At 41.1% G+C, this 22,397-nt stretch overlaps 1 protein-coding gene and 1 long non-coding RNA gene across 4 annotated transcripts in view; one reads left to right on the top strand and one right to left on the bottom strand.

Moving 5' to 3' along the window:
• Window positions 1-22,397, top strand: part of LOC117884735 (tip elongation aberrant protein 3-like) — a 27,127-nt gene extending 4,730 nt beyond the window's left edge. The window contains exons 2-9 of one of the 2 annotated variants that reach the window (XM_034785423.1): window positions 6,348-6,437; window positions 10,625-10,891; window positions 11,912-11,991; window positions 12,405-12,483; window positions 14,407-14,453; window positions 15,230-15,350; window positions 17,167-17,353; window positions 18,023-22,397. In XM_034785423.1, coding sequence (XP_034641314.1) covers window positions 10,729-10,891; window positions 11,912-11,991; window positions 12,405-12,483; window positions 14,407-14,453; window positions 15,230-15,350; window positions 17,167-17,353; window positions 18,023-18,722 — 1,377 coding nt within the window. In that variant the 5' untranslated portion in view covers window positions 6,348-6,437; window positions 10,625-10,728 and the 3' untranslated portion in view covers window positions 18,723-22,397. The remainder of the gene's footprint in view (window positions 1-6,347; window positions 6,438-10,624; window positions 10,892-11,911; window positions 11,992-12,404; window positions 12,484-14,406; window positions 14,454-15,229; window positions 15,351-17,166; window positions 17,354-18,022) is intronic. The other variant, XM_034785424.1, reaches the window with a different exon arrangement.
• LOC117884737 lies at window positions 811-13,161 on the bottom strand. 2 transcript variants are annotated; one of them, XR_004647653.1, is made up of 3 exons: window positions 13,128-13,161; window positions 6,542-6,679; window positions 811-4,649 (listed from the first exon to the last, which is right to left on the bottom strand). It is a non-coding gene; the product is annotated as an uncharacterized LOC117884737 (long non-coding RNA). The 2 variants fall into 2 exon arrangements; XR_004647652.1 differs by lacking the exon at window positions 13,128-13,161 and adding an exon at window positions 8,518-9,119.

Here is a 22,397-nt window from a genome sequence, read left to right as displayed (position 1 = left end):
TAGGCCTTGTATCCTGGGAAATGTGGTATGATTTTAATAGAGCCACAATTTAAGAACAACTACAATTGCATCCTAAGAACATTGAAATTTGTAACAGAAATATTCTGGCATTGCAAGCAAATGTGATTTAGTGGAACCAAACCTCTGTAGGGACTATCAATTAATTCTAAATAGGTGGGGTTTTTTAAAAGGGTAATACTTCCTAATCCCCTCTGCAAACCAATGTTCATAGTGTCATCCTTTCTCATGCAAGGAGCCCAACAGCAATATTTGCATGAATAAGACTATTCGCTAGAGAAAGGGCTCGCAGCATAAGTTCTCTCATGAGGTTTCACCAAAAGCTGTAATGTATATATACACTTCTAAACAGTGCCACCACTATAACATCTGGCTGCCCAATATGAAAAACACACAAACAGTACCATTTGCAATGGGAGTTCTGGGTGGAAAGGCTGCAGGATTGCATGCATAAGATGTTGAATATTATTTAAAAAAATAACAAGTAGAAAAAACTTTAACAGAAATTTTCTTTGTTTCCGTGCACATGAAATATACATGCTGGGATGAGAAATTGTTACAGTTCTAAAGCTTTTGATTCTCTTAAAATCTGAAACTTTTCTCAACAGCATATTAAAAACAGAGGAAAATTAATCAGAAGACCGGTGCTGGGAAATCAGATTGTATAGTTCAATTAATTAATACTTTATTACAGGAAACATGAGCTTCTCATCGGCTTGAGAAATCATGTTCTAGTAAATATACAAATAGCTATTTAATGATCATGTAATATGCCTTTCCTGAAATTATTTATTTTCCCCCCTGTATTTCCTGAAATTGTTCCTTAATTTTTCTATTATGAAATACCAATGGGGCACCATTAATTCAAAAGTGTATTCTGTGCTATGGTCAACACTTTGTATTATTGCCTTCTAGGGAAAAAGCTCCTCTTCCCCCACACTCCAAGCTTGCAGTTAGATTGTGTGGTAGGTATTAAGAATGAAGGGGCAAAAGGGCTCTAAAAGCAGCAGCCATTTTTTGTTCTTTACTACTGCTTTGGAAACAGTCATTTGAAAAGATTCTGAATTTATTATTTTACTTGGCACTTGGGCAACAAAGGTGGCACTTTCTTTTGGAGAGGAGATTTTATGCAGATCTGCATGTGCATTCTGTGTGTGTTGCCAACTGCAAGTATGTCTGGTTTTTGGGTTTTTTTTACTTGAATAAACTTCTGCTATTTAGAGATGGGAGAGTATCAGAAGTTTCAAATAATAAGCAACGTTCAGCTCAGCAGATTTTGTTATCCAGATTTATTTTTGAGAAGTGAATATTTACACAAAGGTAAAACGGAGATCAGTATTTAATCCTAGGGACAATAATTGTTGCTCAGCAATGTTTCCACTATAGCCATTCATTTCAGAAATGTAGCAGTTTTCCTTTGGAATCAGCACTCTAAATGGAGATTATTAAGCATTCGTGATGGGCACAGTACAAAGGCACATTTGCAGACAATGCATGCCCAAGAAGTTTACAGTTTAAAATGCAGACACTGATAAGGCAAGACTCACTGGGAGACCCAGAAGAGAAAGTGGTTAGAGCATTACATATATTTTCTAATCAAAAACTTTCTTTTCCTTCTTACACTCTTCCTTAAAAATCATGAGATGGAGAGCTCAGTTAACGGCTTGTGGGCCTGTTGTCAGAGTCCTCAGAAATTATTTGAATTAGGAGATTAAGGGGCCAAATGCATTGAGATTGCAAGGTCATTTAGCAGTGGTGCCCAACCTTTCTACACGAGAGGTCCACATAACCCTAAGCACAACCTTATGTGGATCAAACAGATTCTACATATTTTCGTAAGATTTAAAGTCACCTGTATTGATTTATATTTTAAGTTCAGCCTGTTTTGCATATATTTAGACAGGTTGTTTCTATGTACAGTGTTGTCTATTTAAAAAACAAAGAAATCAGTGAATAAAATGTGTATCAGGATGACAGAAAACAGGAATAAACCAGTAAAGAACAAATAACCGTCTCCGTAATCACAAACAAAGAGTGCACTTTCTGAGTTAGTGAGAAGTCTAAGGTGGTTTCTCAGCAACCAGTTTGTTGAAATTTGGCTCAAAGTCAGAGACGCTCATCTGAAATACAGCATGCAGGTGGTCATCTGTTAGGAGGTACCGCAGCTTAGACTTATTCTGCTTCATAACTGAGAAAATTTGTTCGCAGATGTATGTGCTGCCAAAAATTGTACACATTCATCTAGCAAATTTGCGCAGATTTTGGAAACGATTATTGGGCAGCAGTGAGGAAAACTCCACCAGTTTCTTTTTGTGAAATATGTCTTTTAAATAGGAGTTAAACTGCAGTTCAGTCAATTCCATTTGCAGAGAGACAAGGACATTATCCACGTTAGAAACAAAACAGTTTTCAAACAGACAGATGTCAATTGCCTATGACTTGAATTTGGAAAATCTGACTTCAAAATTCTCATCCAAGAGGTCTAGTCATTTTACCATTTGGGCACATGGAACCGGAACACTGACATTTTCATCCTGAGTTCTTCACAAGAAGGAAAGTGAGATAGTGTTCCCCTCTCTGAGTGTTGTCACAAGAGTTTCAGTTTTGCGTGAAAGGCTTTCACATCTGAGTATAACTGGGAAACAAGCCTTTCTTTACCTTGCAACTTCAATCTGAGCTAGGTCAAATGGTGTGTTAAATCTGTTAGAACTGCCAAATCCCTACAACCACATTGGATCTGAGTGTTTAGGTACATTTTTAAACTTTTCATTCATGAACATATTGATTTAATTCTGCAAGGTGAAGAAATGTTTGAGCACATTTCTGTGACTAAGCCAACATACCTCATTATTCTGAATCAATTTCCTTCAGGAATGCTTGAAAAGAGTGGTGATTCAACCTACGTGCCCTGATCAAGTTGACAGTGGCCACCACAGTTTTCATTACATTTTCCAAGTTTAGAACTTTTCCTGACAGAGCAGGTTGGTGATTAATACCATGCAACGCCATTGGCCTTTCAGCATTGCACAAATCAATCTCCTTATGCAGCCCAGTCAGTCCAGTCTTGTGGTCTACCATGTTGATTCCAAGACAGACCGAGTTCCCTAATAGTGTTGGCAAATCTCCAAAACAAGTCTTCACCTGTAGTTTTCCCATGAAGCGTCTGGAGTGCTGCAAGCTCCTCAGTGATTTGAAATGCCTCGTCTATTCCATGAATGAAAATTAGCAGCTAAGCACGGTCAGTAATGTCATTGCTTTCATGCAAAGCCACTGAAAAAAAATCTCAAAATCGCAGAGCTGTTCTTTTAAATCTGCACCAACATCATCATCTTCAAGTAATGATCTGGCGAGACGGACTTACTGCTTCCATAAGTTCCCTTTTGTCAGGACACATTTCCTCCATAACCACATTCATACACTTTTTTATGAACTCCCTGTCAGAAAAAGATTTACACTTAGTAAATACGTAACAGTAGCTTGCCTTCACTACTGCTGCATTTTCTTCTTAGCATTTGCTGTAAACTTCCAACTTCTTTTTTTTCCAAAGACGTGATCTTTGCAGTTCAGTGTGCACCTTTGTAGTCATCATACTTTCCTTGTGTTTCATGTCGTAGTGTCTCGATGTTATATTCCTTCCATACTGCAGCTGTTTCTTTACAAATCAGACCTACTGATTTGTCTTGATAGGGCACAAAAAAGAATTGATTGGTCCACTTACCTTGAAAAAAACAACATTCAATGTCCATGTTCTGTTTTTTGTTGGAGGCATTTTCGCATCGCCCATCAAACGTATTGCATCTGGGATAGGCTATAGCTAATATGTTCATGTCCAAAGGCGTCTTCCTGAATTTTTATAGCAACAATCACTAAGGAAGTATTGGTCTGGTTAGCCTATATCTGAGCTGCGAACAGAGTTATTATTTACAGGTTTGCGCTTATATGAAACGTGACACTTTTTTTTAATTAAACCCATTCTTTATCACATTTTTTGATACTTCCTTGTGTAAACTACAATGATGTAAACGTGACAACAAAAAGCTAATGAATCGACAGCTAGTATATTGTAGTGAAGCAAGCTGCGGGCCTTATGAAATGCTCTGGTGGGCTGTATACGGCCCGCAAGCTGTAGGTTGGGCACCCCTGAAATAGAGCACAAGAAACAAAATTGTAGAAGGCATGAATTCCATTCAGCCCCAGTTTTCCATTTTTAACCTTACTTTATTCACGACGTAAGTAGTGCCAATGACGAGAATAGGACTCAAGTAAGGCAAGGATGATTTGATCCATAATGGACCACATAGATACCGGGATGTCTTCCTTTCTGAATGTTTGCACTAACATATGGAAGAAATGTAGCTGTCATATAGCATTTTTCATCAGTAGATCTCAAAACAATTTGCAAAATAGGTACGTATAACTGTCCCCATTTTAAAAACACATGAACTGATGCATAGAGAGGTGAAGGGACTTACCCAAAAGTCAATAGCGCAGCCAGGAATAGAACTCAGGTCTCTTGAGTGCCAATTCAGTGCTTTATCCAGTAGGCCACATTACACCATAAAACATTAGGAACTCTAAACACGCATCGAGTTGGTTAGTCCTTCAAAGTGAAATCTGCTGGTGTGGCCTTGCTAGAAAGAAAAGACACACTCATTCTTAAGCAGCGTCCTTAAACTTTGTGTTCGAGGCGTGTTTAAAAATATTAATAAGGAAACGAGATTGCAGTGTAGCTATAAAATTCAGCTTACTTTGTATAAAACAGATTAGCACATTCTAATAACACTAGCTCTCAAAATTGCATTTACAGTACTGGTGAGTTTAGTCCCAGGGACTGCAGTGGTGTTCTTTAATAGGCAGCACTATGCTCACTAGTATAGTAGTTCAGGCCCCTACATTACACTGCTGGTTTTTGTTGCAAATAGAATATTTGTTGCAAATAGAATATTCAAAAAATCAAAAATGATTTTTTTTATTCCAAACAGTACGTAGGCAGTAATCTGAGGATGAGCTATTGTGATCTCTAGAGTCCTGGTAACGCCTTACGCTGTGCTGTATAGATTCACTTTGTGCACCATACTTGTTACAAACTGTATCCTGAACTATTTTACATGTGTAACTAATGAAGGTATGAAGAGAGATCAGTAGCAGCAGAGGAAGAGAGAGATTGAGGTATAGGCAAAGGAAGAAACTTTTTTCTTTTTTTTTTAAATATGAAATGTAAGGCAAGATGGACGGTTGATGTGAGTAGAAGAGATATAGGAAGGTGGTGACAGGAGCTGCAGAGAATGAAGCTATTGCACTAACAGCGGAGAGATTGTTTGAAGGGGCAAAGAAGAAGGTAGTGCTTAATGAGTAGAGGGAAGGAGCAGAAAGAAGTAAAGACAAATAAGGGCCACGAGGTTTCCTGGAATAAATCCATGGAGGTTTTTTAAAACCAGGACAGCCATTTTTAATGGGTTTTGGAAATGAATAGGGGACCCAATGTTTGAAAAAGTCTGGTTGTACTGTTCCTTGTGTGTGAGACTCTCTCTGAATGAGGGAGGCTGGCATATAGTGATTGAATACTTAGAACCCTACTAAACAAGAGCTTGGGTTCCAACATGGTAGTGAAATCTAAGATATTCGGTAGCATTTCAGAGGGGAAAACAAAGAGGGTAGGTTGATTATAGGAGGTTGTAAGAACAAACAAAGGATTATGCAATTGGATCATTCCTGACCGCTGTTACTCAGCCAGCGTGTTTACGAACATAGAGAGCCAGTCTTACAGGATCCTTCTGTGATCAGGATTTTCTTGTGTATTAAAGAGTTCATTAATCCTTGAATCTAGTGCAGCATCAGTTTTCCTTTTATAACAACATAGGAACAAACGGCAACTTGACAGAGGTCCAAGTTCTTTTGGAGTTTCTGTGTCACTGTATGGCACTGGTCCTGTAATCACAGCTATGGGAGCAGACCTGTGTGCCTGGGCAGAGCCTCATTGACTTAAGTATGGCTAACTATCAGGCACCTATGTTATACTATGTGGATGAGCACGATAGAAATACCTAAATGTAGGTCTGAGAAACTGGCCCTTTAGAATCTAATCACTGTGTTTGCAAAGTGCCATCTTGGCCCAGAGCAAGCTCAGTTTATCAAATCCTGTTCCGGAAAGTGGCTTCTAATCAAAGAAAATTGTGTGTAACAATGTGTTGCCACTTCCATGCAGGTGAGGTCACAAGGACACAATGTATGAAACTTCATGTCTATATATGATAATAGTTGAACAGAAAGCTGATATTAAGAGAAGATACCTTGTTCAATGGCGCAAAATATTTTTTTTTTTGGAACAGATCCTCACAAGCCTCATTCCACTTCAAGAGATGGCTCATCCCAAGTTTAGGAGAGAAATAAATCTAAAGAAGAAACTCTTGCAATGTGAGGTAATTTGGATAAATGCATTGCCAGCTTTATCACTGCTCTGATGGAAAGAGGAGTTTAATATGGTTTGTCCTTTGCCATTTAAAAAATATTTTCCCGAACTTACCCGTTATTTTCACTTCGCTTGTTATGGTGCTGCTTCTTATGGGATTTCCGTGAAGCCTCTAGTAGAATTGTAGCGAATAACACATGAGCCTGTTTGATTATGTTGCCCGTGAAGCAATACTGGATGCCTCTGTTAGTTCTGCAAACAGGAAGATATAAAGAATAAGTCCTATTGCCAAAATGATCTTGAATGGTACTACTACAGCTGTATAGCTTGAGTGAGCCTCAAAAACTTACTAAGCAGGTTTGAAAAACATCCTAAGCACCTATTAGCTAGAGCAGTGTTTCTGTGGCCATCAGGGGCTTTTTTTGTGGCCACATCCTGCTGAGCAGTGATTTGGGGGTGGGAGGAGAGAAGACAAAATAGTGGACTCTCCCCTGGGGCTGCCAGCAGCAGTTGGGCCCTGCTCCCCTTTGGAGACAAACACCAGAGGAGCAGCCACCCAGTGAGTTCCCCACTTTCCAGGGGCAGGCTTCAGCCCTGGGGTGATGAGTGGCAGGCTCCACCGCATGGCAGTGGGCTCTGTCCCCAGGCTCACCACTCCTCCCCATCACCCCTGGCCCCCGCTGCCTCCTCCAGCCTTGGGCTGTGGCTTTGACCCTGGGCTCCCCTGCCTCTTCCCCCCCATTGCCCCTAGCCCCAGCTGCCTCCCCTGACTCCACACACACACACACACACACACACTGTCCCTGGTCCCCCCTCCTCCCTACCCAGGGCTTAATTTGTCCCCTGGCTTGCTGGGGCTGAACAAATCTACTGTGAAAATCTGATATTTGTATGCTGGTCAATATCACTTTTCACAGCAGAGTTAGTAGCTAGCTGGGAGGCTGTGAAAAGTTATATTAATAGACAAGTATCACTTTCCACAACAGCAGACTTACTAGCTAGCAAGTCTTAAAAAAAGAAAAAAGAAAAGAAACCACAACAACAAAAGAAGGATGTGCAAAGCACCTTATTTGTGCTGCTATTCTGTTTAGGTCCAGTAAAGAACAGAGACAACTGTGCATTATTTTTACTATTGAGGCCGCAAAAAACACTATGTAAATGAATTGCAATGATTTGGACCTGTATACTTGCATATTTGTTTGTTTTTCCTAAAGTTAATTAAGTATTTTAGGATAAATTGTCAGAGTGCTAGCTGTACTCTGAGGCCATCAAAATTTATTTTGCGAGAACCCCATAGCTAGAGAACTAAATCACTAAGCTAGAAGTAGATATGCAATTCCAGTACCTGCTTTTACTACTGTTTGCTGCCAAGCATGAAACTGACAGGGTTAGTGACAGTTTCACTACTGGGCACAGAGTTATGAAAGTTCCATTAACTCTTGTTAATTTCACTTTGCTGCCGCTCAGGAAAGCTGTGAGCAGCAACAGAGGCAATGGAGCTTTCTGGCTACAGACTCAGATGATGTAATTGCTTTATATGCAAACCGCATTCAGATTTAAATTGCACCTCTGATCCATTGGGATGCCAAAGTGCTTCATATACTGTACACGGGAATAGCCTCTCTCACCACTAAGATGCAGCAACTGTTTCACAGCACACAGTAACAGTGTACAATAATAGTGGACAGGAAGTGAAGTGTAGCCACAGTCCCTTAAGACTATAAGGAGGAAGTGAGATTAGCAGCATGTACTATTAATGAGAGCTGTCCTTTAGCAAAACACCACTGTTTTTATACCTTTTTTTTTTTTTTTTTAAACCCTGCCATGATCATTTTCAGGAGCAGAAGTGGTCAGAAATATGGCTAGCATCTTCCTGTCTACAGGATAGTACAGAATACCCCTGTGTCCACAGAAGCAGTAGTATAAAAGAGAACTGATAGAGCAATTTTAAAACCCCAGGTTATTTATAGCATCACAACACACATTCAGTTCCTCAAAGTGTGATGTGATAAATCCAAGAATATCCACAACATAGCAGTAGTTAAAAGTCCCAAAATTATCCACATAAATGAGCTTCACCAGGCCCCTACCTGTGTTAGCCATGGATTCTGCTGTCTTTAACTCTCAACCAAGCAGACATCTCCTCCCTACAACACTTAACAAGGAGAGCAATCTTATTAACCACTGACTTATTCTTCCCAAAGATTTTTCTTTTTCCGTAGTGGCAGCTCGCCTCTTCCATAATCCTTTACTTTCCACATAGATTTAATGTAAAGGTAAGGGCAAACTTTTGCATATGAGTGGGGTTTTTGTTTGGTTTTGGCTTGGCATGTTTATCTTGGCAAAGGAAGGGTTTCAGACCCATTCATCTAGTTAGCTTAAGGATATTTCCAGATCCTCAGTCACTGAAGAGAATGATAACACGTCGTCTTTTTTGCTTTGTAATTATTATAGTCAAAGCAGATGCCCCATGAGTAGATTTCACTTAGTCCTGCAGCAGGTCAGATGGCTCCCTAGAGCACTAGCTATTTAGTTTACATGCACACCTCTGACTACTGACTGATATTTTCAACTGTGCTTTGCCTGCTAGTCTGTAATCTGTAACCTTAGATTTCCACCTTTAGCCTCTTTCTCAATTCTTGTCATTCTGGACTCTGGCCAACACCAAGAGTGGCACAATCAGTTTCACAACGGTGTGTCTTTTAAACTGAACGGCTGCCACTATTAAAATGATCTGTGCTATCATAAAATAAGCAGCCTTAAGCATTAGCCATGCCCCAACAAGTTAAATCTTTAAAAAAATGGTAGATGAATGATCTTGCTGTTGCTGTTTTTGCACCGAACACAGTGACATCTTGTGGCAAATTAGGTTAAAGTATTATTTTGTTTTCTCCACGTCTACCCTGACTCCAGATGCCTTTGAGTGTGGCAGTCTAAATTCAGTCTGGGTTACTTCTTGTGCCCCACTTTCATCTCTATATTTTATCCTTCCAATTTGGTATCAGACACCGATTACAAGAGGATGTAAAACAGACCTAGCCACAGTCCCTGTGGTTTTATTTCTGTAACCTTTCCCAGACTAAGCCCATTGTCCGTTACTGCCCTTTATTTGCAATCTTTCAACCACTTTTCAATTCACAGAAGTCTTAAATTCAAACAGTGGTTTTCAAACTTTTTTTCTGGGGACCCAGTTGAAGAAAATTGTTGATGCCTGCAACCCAACAGAGCTGGGGCACAGGGATTTGGGGTGCGGGAGGGGGCTGTGGACTGGGGCACAGGGTTGGAGTGCAGGCTGCAGGGAATGAGGGATTCAGGGTAAGGGAGGGGGCTCTGGGCTGGGGCAGGGGGTTGAGGTGTGGGAGGGGGTCAGGGCTCTGGGCTGGGGCCAAGAATGAGGATTTAGGGTGCAGGAAGGGGCTTCGGGTTTGGGGGGGCTCAGGGCTGGGGCAGGGGATTGAGGCACAGACTTACCTCTGGTGATTCCTGGTCAGCGGCGCAGCCAGGGTGCTAAGGCAGGCTTCCCGCCTCTCCTGGCACCGTAGACCACACTGTGCCCCAGAAGCAGCTGCAGCAGGTCCAGCTCCTAGGCCGAAGTGTGCAAGTGGCTCCGCGTGTCTCTCACCCACAGGCACCCCCCCCCCAGCTCCCATTGGCCGGTTCCCAGCCAATGGGAATGTGGAGCTGGTGCTCAGGGCAGGGGCAATGGACGGAGCCCTGTTGTCCCCCTGCCTGGAAGCTGGACCCACTGCTGGCCGCTTCTGGGGCGCAGTGCTGTGTCGGAACAGGTAGGCACTAGCCTGCCTTAGGTGGGCAGCACCACCGACGGGACTTTTAATGTCCTAGTCAGTAGTGCTGACCAGAGCCGCTAAGGTCCCTGGGTGCTGAGCAAGGCGACCCAGTGCCTTACATGCCGCGATCCAGTACTGGGTCATGACCCAAACTTTGAAAAACGCTGGGTTAGGAAAGGAAGATTTTGTGAGTCAATGTATCAAATGCTTTACTGAAGTCCAAATGTATTATAATCAGTGTGTTATCCCAATTGACCAAAGAAGTGATGTTGCTGTGGAGTTCATTGACTGACATAATTTAAATGGTATAAATTTTGGTGGGATAGGAAGAAATCAAGAACATTTTGTATCATAGGGCTGCATCAAAGTTCTGACACTATTTTCAATTCTCCCTCACTCTCATTCGCAGACCCTACCAAGATGAGATTGGGTCCCTGACTTTTTGGGGGGATCTCCCTAGTACTGCTGCCCTTTACAGAAGGCAATGGATTTGGCAAGAACCCAGATGTAGGGATGAAAAGGAACACCGCAATGTGCCTATGGAAACCTGTACCCCAGAGCAAGCCTTTTCCATGCGATCGGTTCAAACATGCCTGCAGCATCTGCAGAGGATTTGTTTATCTTTACGGGGGTCGGTGCAACAGCAGCCTAAGTGACTTCTGGCGGTACAGTATAGGTAAGCCTGTCCCTCCACTGTATGACTGGATGCAGAGTCACACATGGATCCTTGTGAAATCGGAGCCACTCCATGGCATAAGAAGTCTCTAGGCCACCGGCTCCCAAACTTTAATGGTTCATCTGCTACCTTCTTAAATTGTAAAGTGAATAGATGGAATATCAAGTTCACATTCCACAGTTTGGGAATGGCAGGATTTGCCATATTGATCCATCGAAGCTCGTATTCTGCTGCTTGCAAGTGCCAGCGCTGAATGGTTGTGGCGTAGGTGAAAAGCCCATAATGCACCTAGATAACTATGCAATGCGGTGGACATATGTTCCTGTTGTCATTACACACCGAAGCATGGGATTTGTTTTCCCTGCGTTATTTTAAGCCAAAAATAATGCTTTCCTTAAAATACTCTGATTCACGTTACATATTAAAAATACAGACAATGACTGCAACGTTTTAGTACAGAAACAGAAACAGCTGGATATTGTAAGGCTGAATTGTCAAATTTGCAACTTCCATTACAAAGAAATTAAAACAAACACTTTTTTTGTGAAGTTCATTTAACACCTCAGTGTTTTGGGCTCCCCATTCTGGCCCAGATAGTATCAGTTAACTAGCATGAATCCCAATGTTATGCTGAAATTGATGCTTGTGGGATACCAAGGCTTTGTTGTACAATATATAAAAAACAGTAACAATTTTAACTCTGTTCAAACCAAGAGAGAGAGAAAATTGTTTGCCAAATAGAAAAGTACAAACCTATTTTGTGGGAGGAATTAATTCAACCTTCCATGCTAATAGAAAAAAAAAAAAGGAGAATAATCAATCCAGTTAAAGTTGTTTACATTTTCACCTTCCCACACCAGTCAAGGGGAAAACTGTGTTTGATCCCAATATCAATCTTGGCTCATTTTGGAAGTGCAGGCAGAACCAAAGATGCCTCCTTCAAAGCATCTCATTTTCACCCTACTGCTGACTTCCATGTGGTTTGTGTGTATCCATTTTAGCTCCCCTTTTGTTTCCTAGCAAGCAACAAATGGGAAAAACTGGATTGTTCAGAAGATGGCCCAGAAGAACTGGAAGAACATTCAATGGTGGCTTATCAGGTGAGTTTAAATTAGCCCTGCTCCTAATAGATGTTTTTCTTTGGTGCTGTGGCACAAACAGTTGAGGAGTGTTGCTGTGCCCTGTGAAATAGTTGTCACCTTCCCCCCCAGATGTGGCTGCATTTCAGTGGTGATATCTGTATGTCGTTTGTAAAATGTTTTGATAAAGGAGATAAATAAGAATTACTATATTATCACTAACTGTATCACTGGATGATTTTTTTTTTTTGCTACCCTTATACAGCACTCAAATAATAAAAAAATTGCTTAGTCGCACTCCTTTTCACTGGTGGCTGTGCATTTTGGGGTTCTTTATTTGGTGACGGGGGCTTTGTCCTTTTAAAATTATTTTTAGATTTTTGTACTGCACTTGGCCGCCTCTGGGTGATACACGAATATCATTGTGCTTGCAGGGCATCCTCTATATTTTCGGTGGGATGTTGGATTCTGCTTTTACACAGGCGAAGATCCCTCTCTGGATGTATGACATTGGTATGGAACAAGATAACCAGTTTTCTTCCAAGAAGCAACAAAACAGGCTTGCTCAAATACACAGTAATTCCACAGAGGGTAATAAATAGTAAGGGCCCAGTTGTGTTCTCTGATGTACGTGTACGTACACATGCTCACATTTCCCTTTGGCTTCATTGGGAGTTTTACACACAAAACCACAGATAGAATTTTGTCTTAAAAATTAGGCTGTGAAACTGCCAAACAATCAATTTTCCTTTCCACTGGGAAATATTTTGTAGCAACATTTCTGTACTCAAGGTTTTCAGCGTTTTCATTAGACTCCTGACTTTTAGAATTTTATAAGCTGATCTTTAAAAAGTTCTTTAGCAGTGAAATAGCAGGCTTAGAGAGGACGGGATTTTTTTTTCTCAGTTACGTCCAATGGTAAAGAAAACACAAGTTTTTGTCTATTATGGGAGAAAAATAGTAACATATTTTGCATTCTGAGAAACACTTAGAAGGGCTGGCACCAGGGCCTTGTCTACACTACGGGGGTAAGTCGACCTAAGTTACGCAACTCCAGCTACGTGAATAACGTAGCTGGAGTCGATATAGCTTAGGTCAGCTTATGGTGGTGTCTACACTGTGCTGTGTCGACGGGAGACGCTCTTCCGTCAACTTACCTTATGTTTCTCATTCCGGTGGAGTACTGGAGTCGGCAGGAGAGTGATCTGTGGTCGATTTAGCGGGTATTCACTAGACCTGCTAAATCAACCCCCGGTGCATCGATCGCAGCGGCGTCGAACCCCGGTAAGTGTAGACATGCCCTAAAAAGGTCAAATAAAGTAGAAAACTACTTGAGATGAAGAAAAGGGAAAAATGAAAACTGCATTTCTGAAAATTTTTCCTGTCTTGAAAAACCAAATTTTTGTTTGTATTATCAGTGATTTAGCTCTAATAAAGGCAATGGGACATTAATATTATAGCCAATAATATTTTACATATTTTCCCTGGGAAATATTACAGTATTTAATTTTATATGCTGTTAAATAATTTACTATTAATAGTTCAATGTAACATTACATAAGCGTAGTATATATATTTTCCCACGAGAGGCAGTATGGCTAGTGGTGAAAACTGGGAATGAAGAGCCCTTGCTACTACTCTCTGATTTCACTATGTGATCTTAGGCAAGTTCTTGCCTATCTCTGCCTCAGTTTCCCATCATGAAAAGTAGAAATACTCACTCACCTGCCTGAGTTAATGAATGTTGAGATCCTCGGATGAAAACGCCTATCAAAGTGTAAAGCATCACATGAAATAGGCTTCCCTGCGTCACAGTACTAAATTGCCCATCAGTAAAAATTGGACTCTATAGGGTATCAGTTAAAGATTGACTTTTTTTAAATTCCCCTTATTAAAAATATTCACTACCAAGATCTCAAGGTAAATGGAACTTTTGAACATCTAGACTACATTACGATGTTACAAAAGAAGAGCATTCCCCAACAGAAAACACAAACTTTTAATGAATAACATACAGAATAGCGATGGTGATATTTACATTGAGAAACCTTGGTATAGGGTGACCAGACAGCAAATGTGAAAAACTCGGACCAGGGTGGGGTGATAGGAGCCTATACAAGAAAAAGACCCAAAAACCGGGACTGTCCCTATAAAATCGGGACATCTGGTCACCCAAGTAGGAAGTCTATAATACAGTCTAATATTTTCTTAGCTCAGAGTATGAAAAGACAACTAAGATAAAGGCGATTACAATACGCCCTTTGGTAGTTCACGATTCTGCTATGTTAGTGTTATGTGTTTCAACCTTGCTATATGGTAAATACACCAGGATGCCACTTTTAAATTGCTATTCAGATTTTTTTTTTTATTTTTTTTAAGAAACAGTGTCCTCTTGTGTTCTTAGATATAAACTACACTTTGTTAAAATCCTTTTAGATTCAGCGAGATGGACTGAGTGCAGGCACACAGCAGTGGAGATTGAGGTAAGGGGAGCCAGGGAATGCGTGAATCAAATGCATGTTGATTGCTTTAAAATGGGTTCCCCAAAACAGTTCCAGTCTAGACTCCTCAGGGATATGTTGCTGTAAAGTACACTGCTTTCTTTCCCTTCAATTTTAATAGCTGAGGTTTCCCCCTTCTGAAAAACTGGGATACTACCTACCTTTGCAAAACACTTTGATCCTAGAATGTAAATGCTGAATGTTATTAACTCTACTGTTCTTTTAAAACACTTCAATCAAGAGGGCCAATATTAAGCCTGGGTTGCCACTTTACAAGAGGCTTATTCTCCCAAAACTAGGATTGTTTAAAAATATTGACTATATTCATAAACCTCAAAGTTTGATCACTATTTTCACAAAAATCTAGCAATTTTTTCATTTCTTCAGTCTAAATTAGAGACTTATTTGGATGAAAGCGAATCAGTACACACAAAAACAAAAAACCCACTCCTCTTTTTGAATAAAAACCTCAAAATGTAAATGCTGACTTTTTGTTCGGCTATGGGATCAGTTTTCACATCAGCACATCTGAAGATCTGAACTTTCACGTTTCTGTACAAAAATTCATATTTCATACAATTCGGAAAATGGAATCACCCAAATCAAAATGGCCACGATTTTCACCCAGATATCACTAGATTTTCTTTTCTTAATTGGGGGCAGAAAGTGGCACTGAGATAAACCTACATAAATCCAGGATGTCTATATGTCAAAGTTTGTTAAAGTGATTTTTCATTTCATTACTAAAATGTTTTCAGAGCACTGCTCCAGCTAACAGAAAGGGCCACAGCGCAGTAGTGTACAATTCCAGCATGTACATCTATGGGGGATACTTCGACATCAAAGGGATTTCACAAGAGTTTTGGGCTTTATGTTTTGGTAAGTTAAAGCTTCTCTTAGGATCTGATCCAACGCCCAGCAAAGTTAATGGAAAGCCTCCATCATGACTTCAGTGGGATGTGGATCGGCCTCTTAAGAAACCCTTTATCAACAGGGATGGTATAGAAACCTGTGTAAATCCTCAGATTTTGCTATGGTGGGCAGAATTTAATTCTTGATTTTAAAAAGTTTTTTTTCCCCCCTCACACTCTGATTGCAGAGAAAACTCATTTTAGGCTGGAATTAATGCTAGCAGGACAACGTAGTTCTGAAGGAGTCTGCCTGTTCTGCACTAGTCCTTTGGGCTGTGGTCTCCAACACAATTTCAGAAGTTCACTGTACAGAGATCAGCGAATAGCTTTTGCTGTCTACTGTCATATTTTTCAAGTTTTCAAACAGGACTACTAAAAACCTTAAGCCTCAGCTACAATGGTGATCTTCCCTGATTCCACGATTCAGTGGTCACTCTCCACTATAACTGCACTCAATTAAACCTCTCATGTAGACTGGGTAAGCTGCAATTTGCATTGGTGCATCTTATCCCTGTTTCAGTGGCTTTGCATGTCTACATTAGGGGTTTGTAAAGGTGCAGCAATACCAATGGCTTGTTACTGGTGTTAATATTCAGGGCAAGGCCTCAATGCTTGTTAGAAGTGAACCCTTATCTACATCCCCATAAACATCCACTCTGTAAACAGAATTCAATTCCTGAATTAGAACCCTACTTTTAATCTGCCACTCTTTACCGTAAATTGGTGCCGTTGCAACTGGCTTTTCAACTGGAGTCTTAAACTGCAAAGGAAGACAGCTATTCTCAGGCTAGGTCTACACTACCCGCCTGAATTGGCGGGTAGAAAATCGATCTCTCGAAGATCGAATTATCGCGTCTTGTCGGGACGCGACAATCGATCCCCGAATCGACGCTCTTACTCCACCAGCGGAGTTGGGAGTAAGCGCCATCGACGGGGAGCTGCGGAGGTCGATTTTGCCGCCGTCCTCACTGCGGAGTAAGTCGGCTCCAATAGGTCGAATTCAGCTACGCTATTCGCGTAGCTGAATTTGTGTATCTTAAATCAACCCCCCCATCCCCGTAGTGAAGACCTGCCCTCAGTCATGTGTGTAAAAGCTGTTCAACAGACAGGGTCTGCTCTGACAAAGTGTGTTTTCCTGCAGAATTTTAAGCATCTCCAATTGCTCGGACTCAGTATAAAATACAACAGGAACCAAAATCCTGCATTGGCAGGGGATGGTTTCATCTGCATATTGCATCACCAGTCTCTATTATCCTGGTTTGCAAACCAGAAAATCCCAGGCTCAGAGTGACTGAAAGCATGTGTCATCTAATGGCTGTTCAATGGCTTGTTTGGAATGGATTGGAGTATCTGTATCATCCTGGGTTCCTCCTACCCATTGCCAGCAGAGGCACTAATGAGTAAGTGTGCATTATGACTGATGTACCCTCTCATCCCTGGAGAGCAAAGCAGTCTTTCCAGCTCAGAGTTGAAGCGCAGAGCAGGGCAGGGCAGTGTTAGGAAGCCTGCAGTACTTGCTCTGTAAATAAATGCCTCCAGTCTCCAGGGTTGCCCATCTGGAACTTTCATTAACACTAACACTTCAAAATAGGTTTTGGGTTTTTTTATCCACTATACTTTTGATTTCATATATTTACTATGGCATCTCATGCCGGATTAACTTTAGGGAATGGAGAGGAAATGAAACTATCCTCATAGCTACATGTTGCTTTGGTCTTTAAATACGGTTTTTCTCAGTTATCAAACATTTTTGATATCTCTGTAATGTTACCTTTTGCTTTCAGATACAGGAGAGTGGTCACAGGTATCTCCACTGACTTGTGACGCTGGTCCAGGACCCCGGCATGGTCACTCAGCTGTGGTTTACGGCACGGGCATGTACCTGTTCGGAGGACTGATGGGGCTGAGTGAACAGAGGGACCTATGGAAGTGGGACTTTACAAGCTGCAAGTGGTCCACTATCAGAACAAGGTAAACCTCATTCATTGTCATACTAACTAAATTAGCGAGAGAAGAGTGAGGCCCCACCCATGGCACTGTATCCAGGCAAACGGCGCTTAAAGTAGTGGAAGTATTTGAATCTTTGAAAATTAGACAGAGGACTAAGGAATAGAATACCTGGAACAATTGTTCACCCTTGTAACACACAAGAAAATCTTTGCAATTTCTATGATTTCTTAGGGATTTAAGCTAACTACATTGGATCAGGTTTCACTGTTCCTTGGATTTGAGTTTGAGACACAGGGAAATACAGCAAGGATGGAAATGGTGTGGCTTCTGGTTGCCCTTATCTTTAACAGGAAGAGGCAGGCTGCAGAGACTACTGGGCCCAGGGTGGGATGTTGCGATTTTAATCGAAGTAAAAACTGTCCAGATTGAGAGGGAGCATTGCATCCTGGGACCTCTTGTCTCTGTGGATCATCCTTCCATATAAAGATGAAGGTGGCTGCAGTCTGCTGCATTTTATGTCAGGAAAATATCCTTGATCTTTGGGCAAGTTGCCAAGGCAGCTTTTAGCTGGACAAAGTTTTGACGCCCCAGGGCAGGCAGAAGTGTTATGACCATTTTCTTTTCCAACTGAAATAATTAATATTCTTGTTGTTCTTCTAAGCACTAAATGTTGCCTGTCCTTATGTTTAGCCAACGTCCTCCAAAAGTGGTGGGACACTCTTCTGTGGTCTTTCAAGACTCCATGCTGACTTTTGGCGGAGGGATTTCAAACTCTAGGCCTAACAACAGCTTGTGGAAGTACCATTTCAGTTCCCAGATATGGGAAAAACTGGCTAGTACAACAGAGGTAATTCTTTCTTCTAAAAGGTATCACCGCATCCTGGGAATTGGTGTTGGTTTCCAACTGACGCCAGGTTTCTCTGGGGTATCCCCCATCAATCACTGGTGTCCAAAGGGGAAAGAGCCTCAAAAGTTGGCAGTGGTCTCAAAGCAGTGTGCCCATTTTCATGGCTACTTTCGCCAGCAGCCTGTACACCAACCATTCAGCAATGACGATGGCAACGAGATAGAAATGAAAACCTTTAGCCAGCCTCTGGAGCCATTGGGCTTTTGCTCATTCCAAACCTCTTCCGAGGCAGAACTGTGCGCAGACAAAGCACAGAGCATATTTTCCAAAAATGAGCATCTCTCCCACCTCATCGCTTCCCAAGAACAAGCTCTCACTGCCACTGAAGTTACAAAAAACAGGAGAGGAACTGACTGTCAGCCTGAGAGACCTGGGAGCATGGCAGTTACCAACCATCCTGATATGCTGCTCCTGATTGGGGGCAAGCCCCTGTCCAGTCTCTGTGAAATCTCACTCTGGCAAATGGAGCTGAACAGCATTTAAATGACATACACATAAGAAGGGAGAAGAGAGCCATTCCCACCTGCTTCTCAGCAGAACTAACCAGGAAGTATTATATTCAGTGGCCTACTGCACATTCTGGGTGAAAAACAGTCTTCCTAATAACTTACCTGAACTTCTTTTTATACAGTCTTGGTTCATGAAGATTATTTGGCAAGCTGTGTATGTGTTCAAAAAGAAAGTGAGGAGAGCCCAGAGAGAGAGCTTGCTGCAGAGGAAGACTTGGAAATTGTTAATAAAGAATCTGCCTGTTTATTTCTACTGTGTTCAGGGAAACAGGACTTTGTGTTCAGTCTCTGTAATGAAACAAGATGGCACCAAAAAAATATTCCTGGCTCATATTGCCAATTTATCCTTCTAACTGAAACAAACCTCCAAGGTCCTGAATATTGGCCTGGGCCAAGTGGGCAGCAGTATTATGCTATTTAAATGGAAGATTTGGGGGTTTTGCAAATAGAGACAGACCAGCATACAGCAGCCATAAAATGAGCAAATGAGGTCTTGAGTTGTATTAACACAGGGACTGACGATAACACCAAAGGAGTTATATTGTTAGGCCCTGGTGGTACTTAGACCCTAGTTGAATACTTTGTGATGTACTGATCACCATCCTGCAGGAAGTATATGTGGCCATGGGGAAGGTATAACATAGTGCTGCAAGATAGATCCTAGGACCAAGGACATGATAAAAGGCTTGGACATTTTCTTACTGGAAAAAGAGAGAGCTTTTAAGTGAGCTTTTTGGTTCAACAAAACTGACTGAGAAACTGTTCATGCTGACAGAGCTCAAAAATTGGGGCCAGAGTCAAGGGGAAATGCCACTTCCTTTCTAATTTCTGCTTTAATCCTCCAGCTCTGTCATTTTTAAAAAACTGTTTTCACATACCTTAAAATAGCAAAGTGCATATCACACATTTCCCTTCTACAGCGAGTGCAAAGAAAAGAAAAAAAAACATCTCCATAGAACTCAGTAGTGGCTCTCCTGCAAATGCTGGGAAAAGTTGAAAGGTAAAAGTACTGAATGTACATACACAAGCTATTGCAAACATTTTTTGCCAGATGCTGCCATCTCATGGCCTGAACCTGAAGAGTTTGGAGCACCCTCAATTGCCACTGAAGTCAAAGGCAACTAGGGATATTCAGCACTTTTCAGGAGATTCAGTACCTGGCAAGTTCAGGCTATTTTTCTCAACTTCATGATGTTTTTAATAATGTATTTTTATGACCCCTGAATGTGCAACTTGTAACGAAGGCCAAATGTAGCATAAATGAAGGAGGTGCAGATATATGGCAAAAGGCCCTCATTTTATTTAGGATTTATTTTAGTATATTTAAAAAAATCCCCCTCCATCTAGTTTCATTAACTAGATGTATCACTTTTTAAAATACTGTCACAAAACTTCTGCCTTTAGATCATGTATTTGTCAGCCTAGCCCACAGAGCTATTTGATATTGCCATATAAATTCACTACAGAGTTATTTAACTTAATGGTTAATCTTTAGCCTCTCTTATTACTGAAGTCAAACTTTTAATGATACTGGTAGCAGTGTTATTTTAATACCAGGTACTTAATCCAAATACTGGGTTGGAGGAGGGTAGTAAGTTGCGTAACCATGGAATTATTTCAGATCGCTGTGAAGGCAGGTGAGATGTACATTAATTCCTACATCTGGAAAAGGAACAGTTCTGACTACACCATCAGAGTACAGGAGAACCTCAGAGTTACAAACACCTCGGGAATGGAAGTTGTTTGTAACTCTGAACAAAACGTTATGGCTGTTCTTTCAAACGTTTACAACTGAACAATGACTTAATACAACTTTGAAACTTTACTATGCAGAAGACAAATGCTGCTTTCCCTGTCTTTTTTTAGTAGTTTATGTTTAACAGAATACTGTACTTGCTTTTTTTTGTCTGCTGTTGCCTGACTATGTTCTTTCCAAACGAGGCATGTGGTTGAGAGGTCTGTTCGTAACTGAGGTTCTACTGTACTAAGCCTGCATTACTTTTCTACGCTCTAATTCATGATTTTCTATAAAGGGGTTTCTAGTCTGAATCACGGACTTATTTTTACACATTCTAAACATCAAACAAGGAATTTACCTCTTTTGACACAGACACATTTCCAACCACTGATTACACGGTGGAGGTTCCAGGAGCCTCTTGGATTGCCTAGACCCACAAAACAGTCTCAAGTCTTCAGTAGAGATGTATATACGTGCTATCTTTTGGGTTGGTGTGAAGTGACTGGTTACAGTGCAGGCTCTGACTGAACCCAGCTCCCTAACAATTGGGCTCAGTGACATCAGAGTTAAGCATAGGCAGAGCCCACTAATCTTAAATCAGATGCATGTTTTTCCCTGGCTTACTGATGGGTCTGTTTTTATGTCAGCCAGAGTGAGCTGTATGGACCATATTGACTTTTATCTTCTCTAGGATTGACTGGGGAGGCAAGGGGTATGTAGCTGCAAAGGGCAGCTGTAGATCACCCCTAGATGCCAGCAGAGACTGTTCATTCGCTGGCTGTCTTGCTTCTAAATCTTTAAAATCAAATGTGATTTGATCCTGGAAGGGAGGTTTTGAAATTCAAAGAGCTCAGCCTTGTGTGTCACAGTCCCTTACAGACAGGAGCTCTCCTCTGCGGGGGCACGCGTGCCTTTTTGCCATGAATGTTTGTATTCCTAGCCTGCTGCAAGCAGCTTGAACTGAGCCCTCAGTAAGCAATATTTGCTTTCAGCACTGTATTACTATCAACTGGAGCAGCTTGCATTTCAGTGCTTTAGTAACAGTTACTGTAGTTAATGGCTGCGGTAATGTTTTCCAGAAACCTTGAATAGCGTCACCCTTCCCCTTGGTTGTTACCTAGTAAGATTTTTAATGAAAATGTTTATTTCTAAAAGGAGGGGAAAAGTTAGCCGACTTGAACAAAACGCTCCATAACCCCGTTACAGCTGCTCACCCTATCTATACATGTGTTTGGCATGGATTCATGAATTGTCATTCGTTTAACTCTGGCCCAAGTTAGTAATGACCAAAAGTCATTACCATCTGGTGGCACTGCAGTGGTCTGTGTGAAATAATCAGTGGATTAGCTCCAGTTAGTAGCTATCACCGCCATTAGCATCTTTGTTGGCAAGTCGGGTGAAGGGACTCATTTCTCCACTAGAGCTGCTCACTTAAACACAGGGAGTAGGCCAGCGTGGCAGAAGTTTGCACTGCTGCCATCTGTCCTGGACCTCTTCACTGCCTAAACATACTATTTTCCAATGCTTGAAACATTTCCTAAGCAGTACACTCACTTTATAAAGTGAAAGGGTATAACCAGGCTATTTGTATTAACCTGTTCTGGAACTGCAAATGTATCGTTATAGCTTGAAAAGGGAGACTATTTTAAAGTCTAGTATATTTATAGAATTAAGATATAAGAACAAATCTGTCCTTATTGATTTAATAACTTTTTGTAAGACACAGTAAATCTACATTAGGTCAGAATATTCTGATTCTTTGTTTACCATTGGCTACTTCTGAGCAACAGAAGAAACTGGTATCAATATCGAGGGCAGGGCAGTTAGCTGCAAAATGGACATTTTATTGTGAATGATAAGAGGCAAAAGTAAATGTACGTTTTCTAATTCAATAAAAGTATGTTAAGTCAA

This window comes from Trachemys scripta, chromosome 11, assembly GCF_013100865.1.
Source record: "Trachemys scripta elegans isolate TJP31775 chromosome 11, CAS_Tse_1.0, whole genome shotgun sequence".
Classification (NCBI taxonomy): domain Eukaryota; kingdom Metazoa; phylum Chordata; order Testudines; family Emydidae; genus Trachemys; species Trachemys scripta.
The sequence above is the reverse complement of the archived record's forward strand: the minus strand, read 5'-3'. Positions and strand labels throughout refer to the sequence as shown.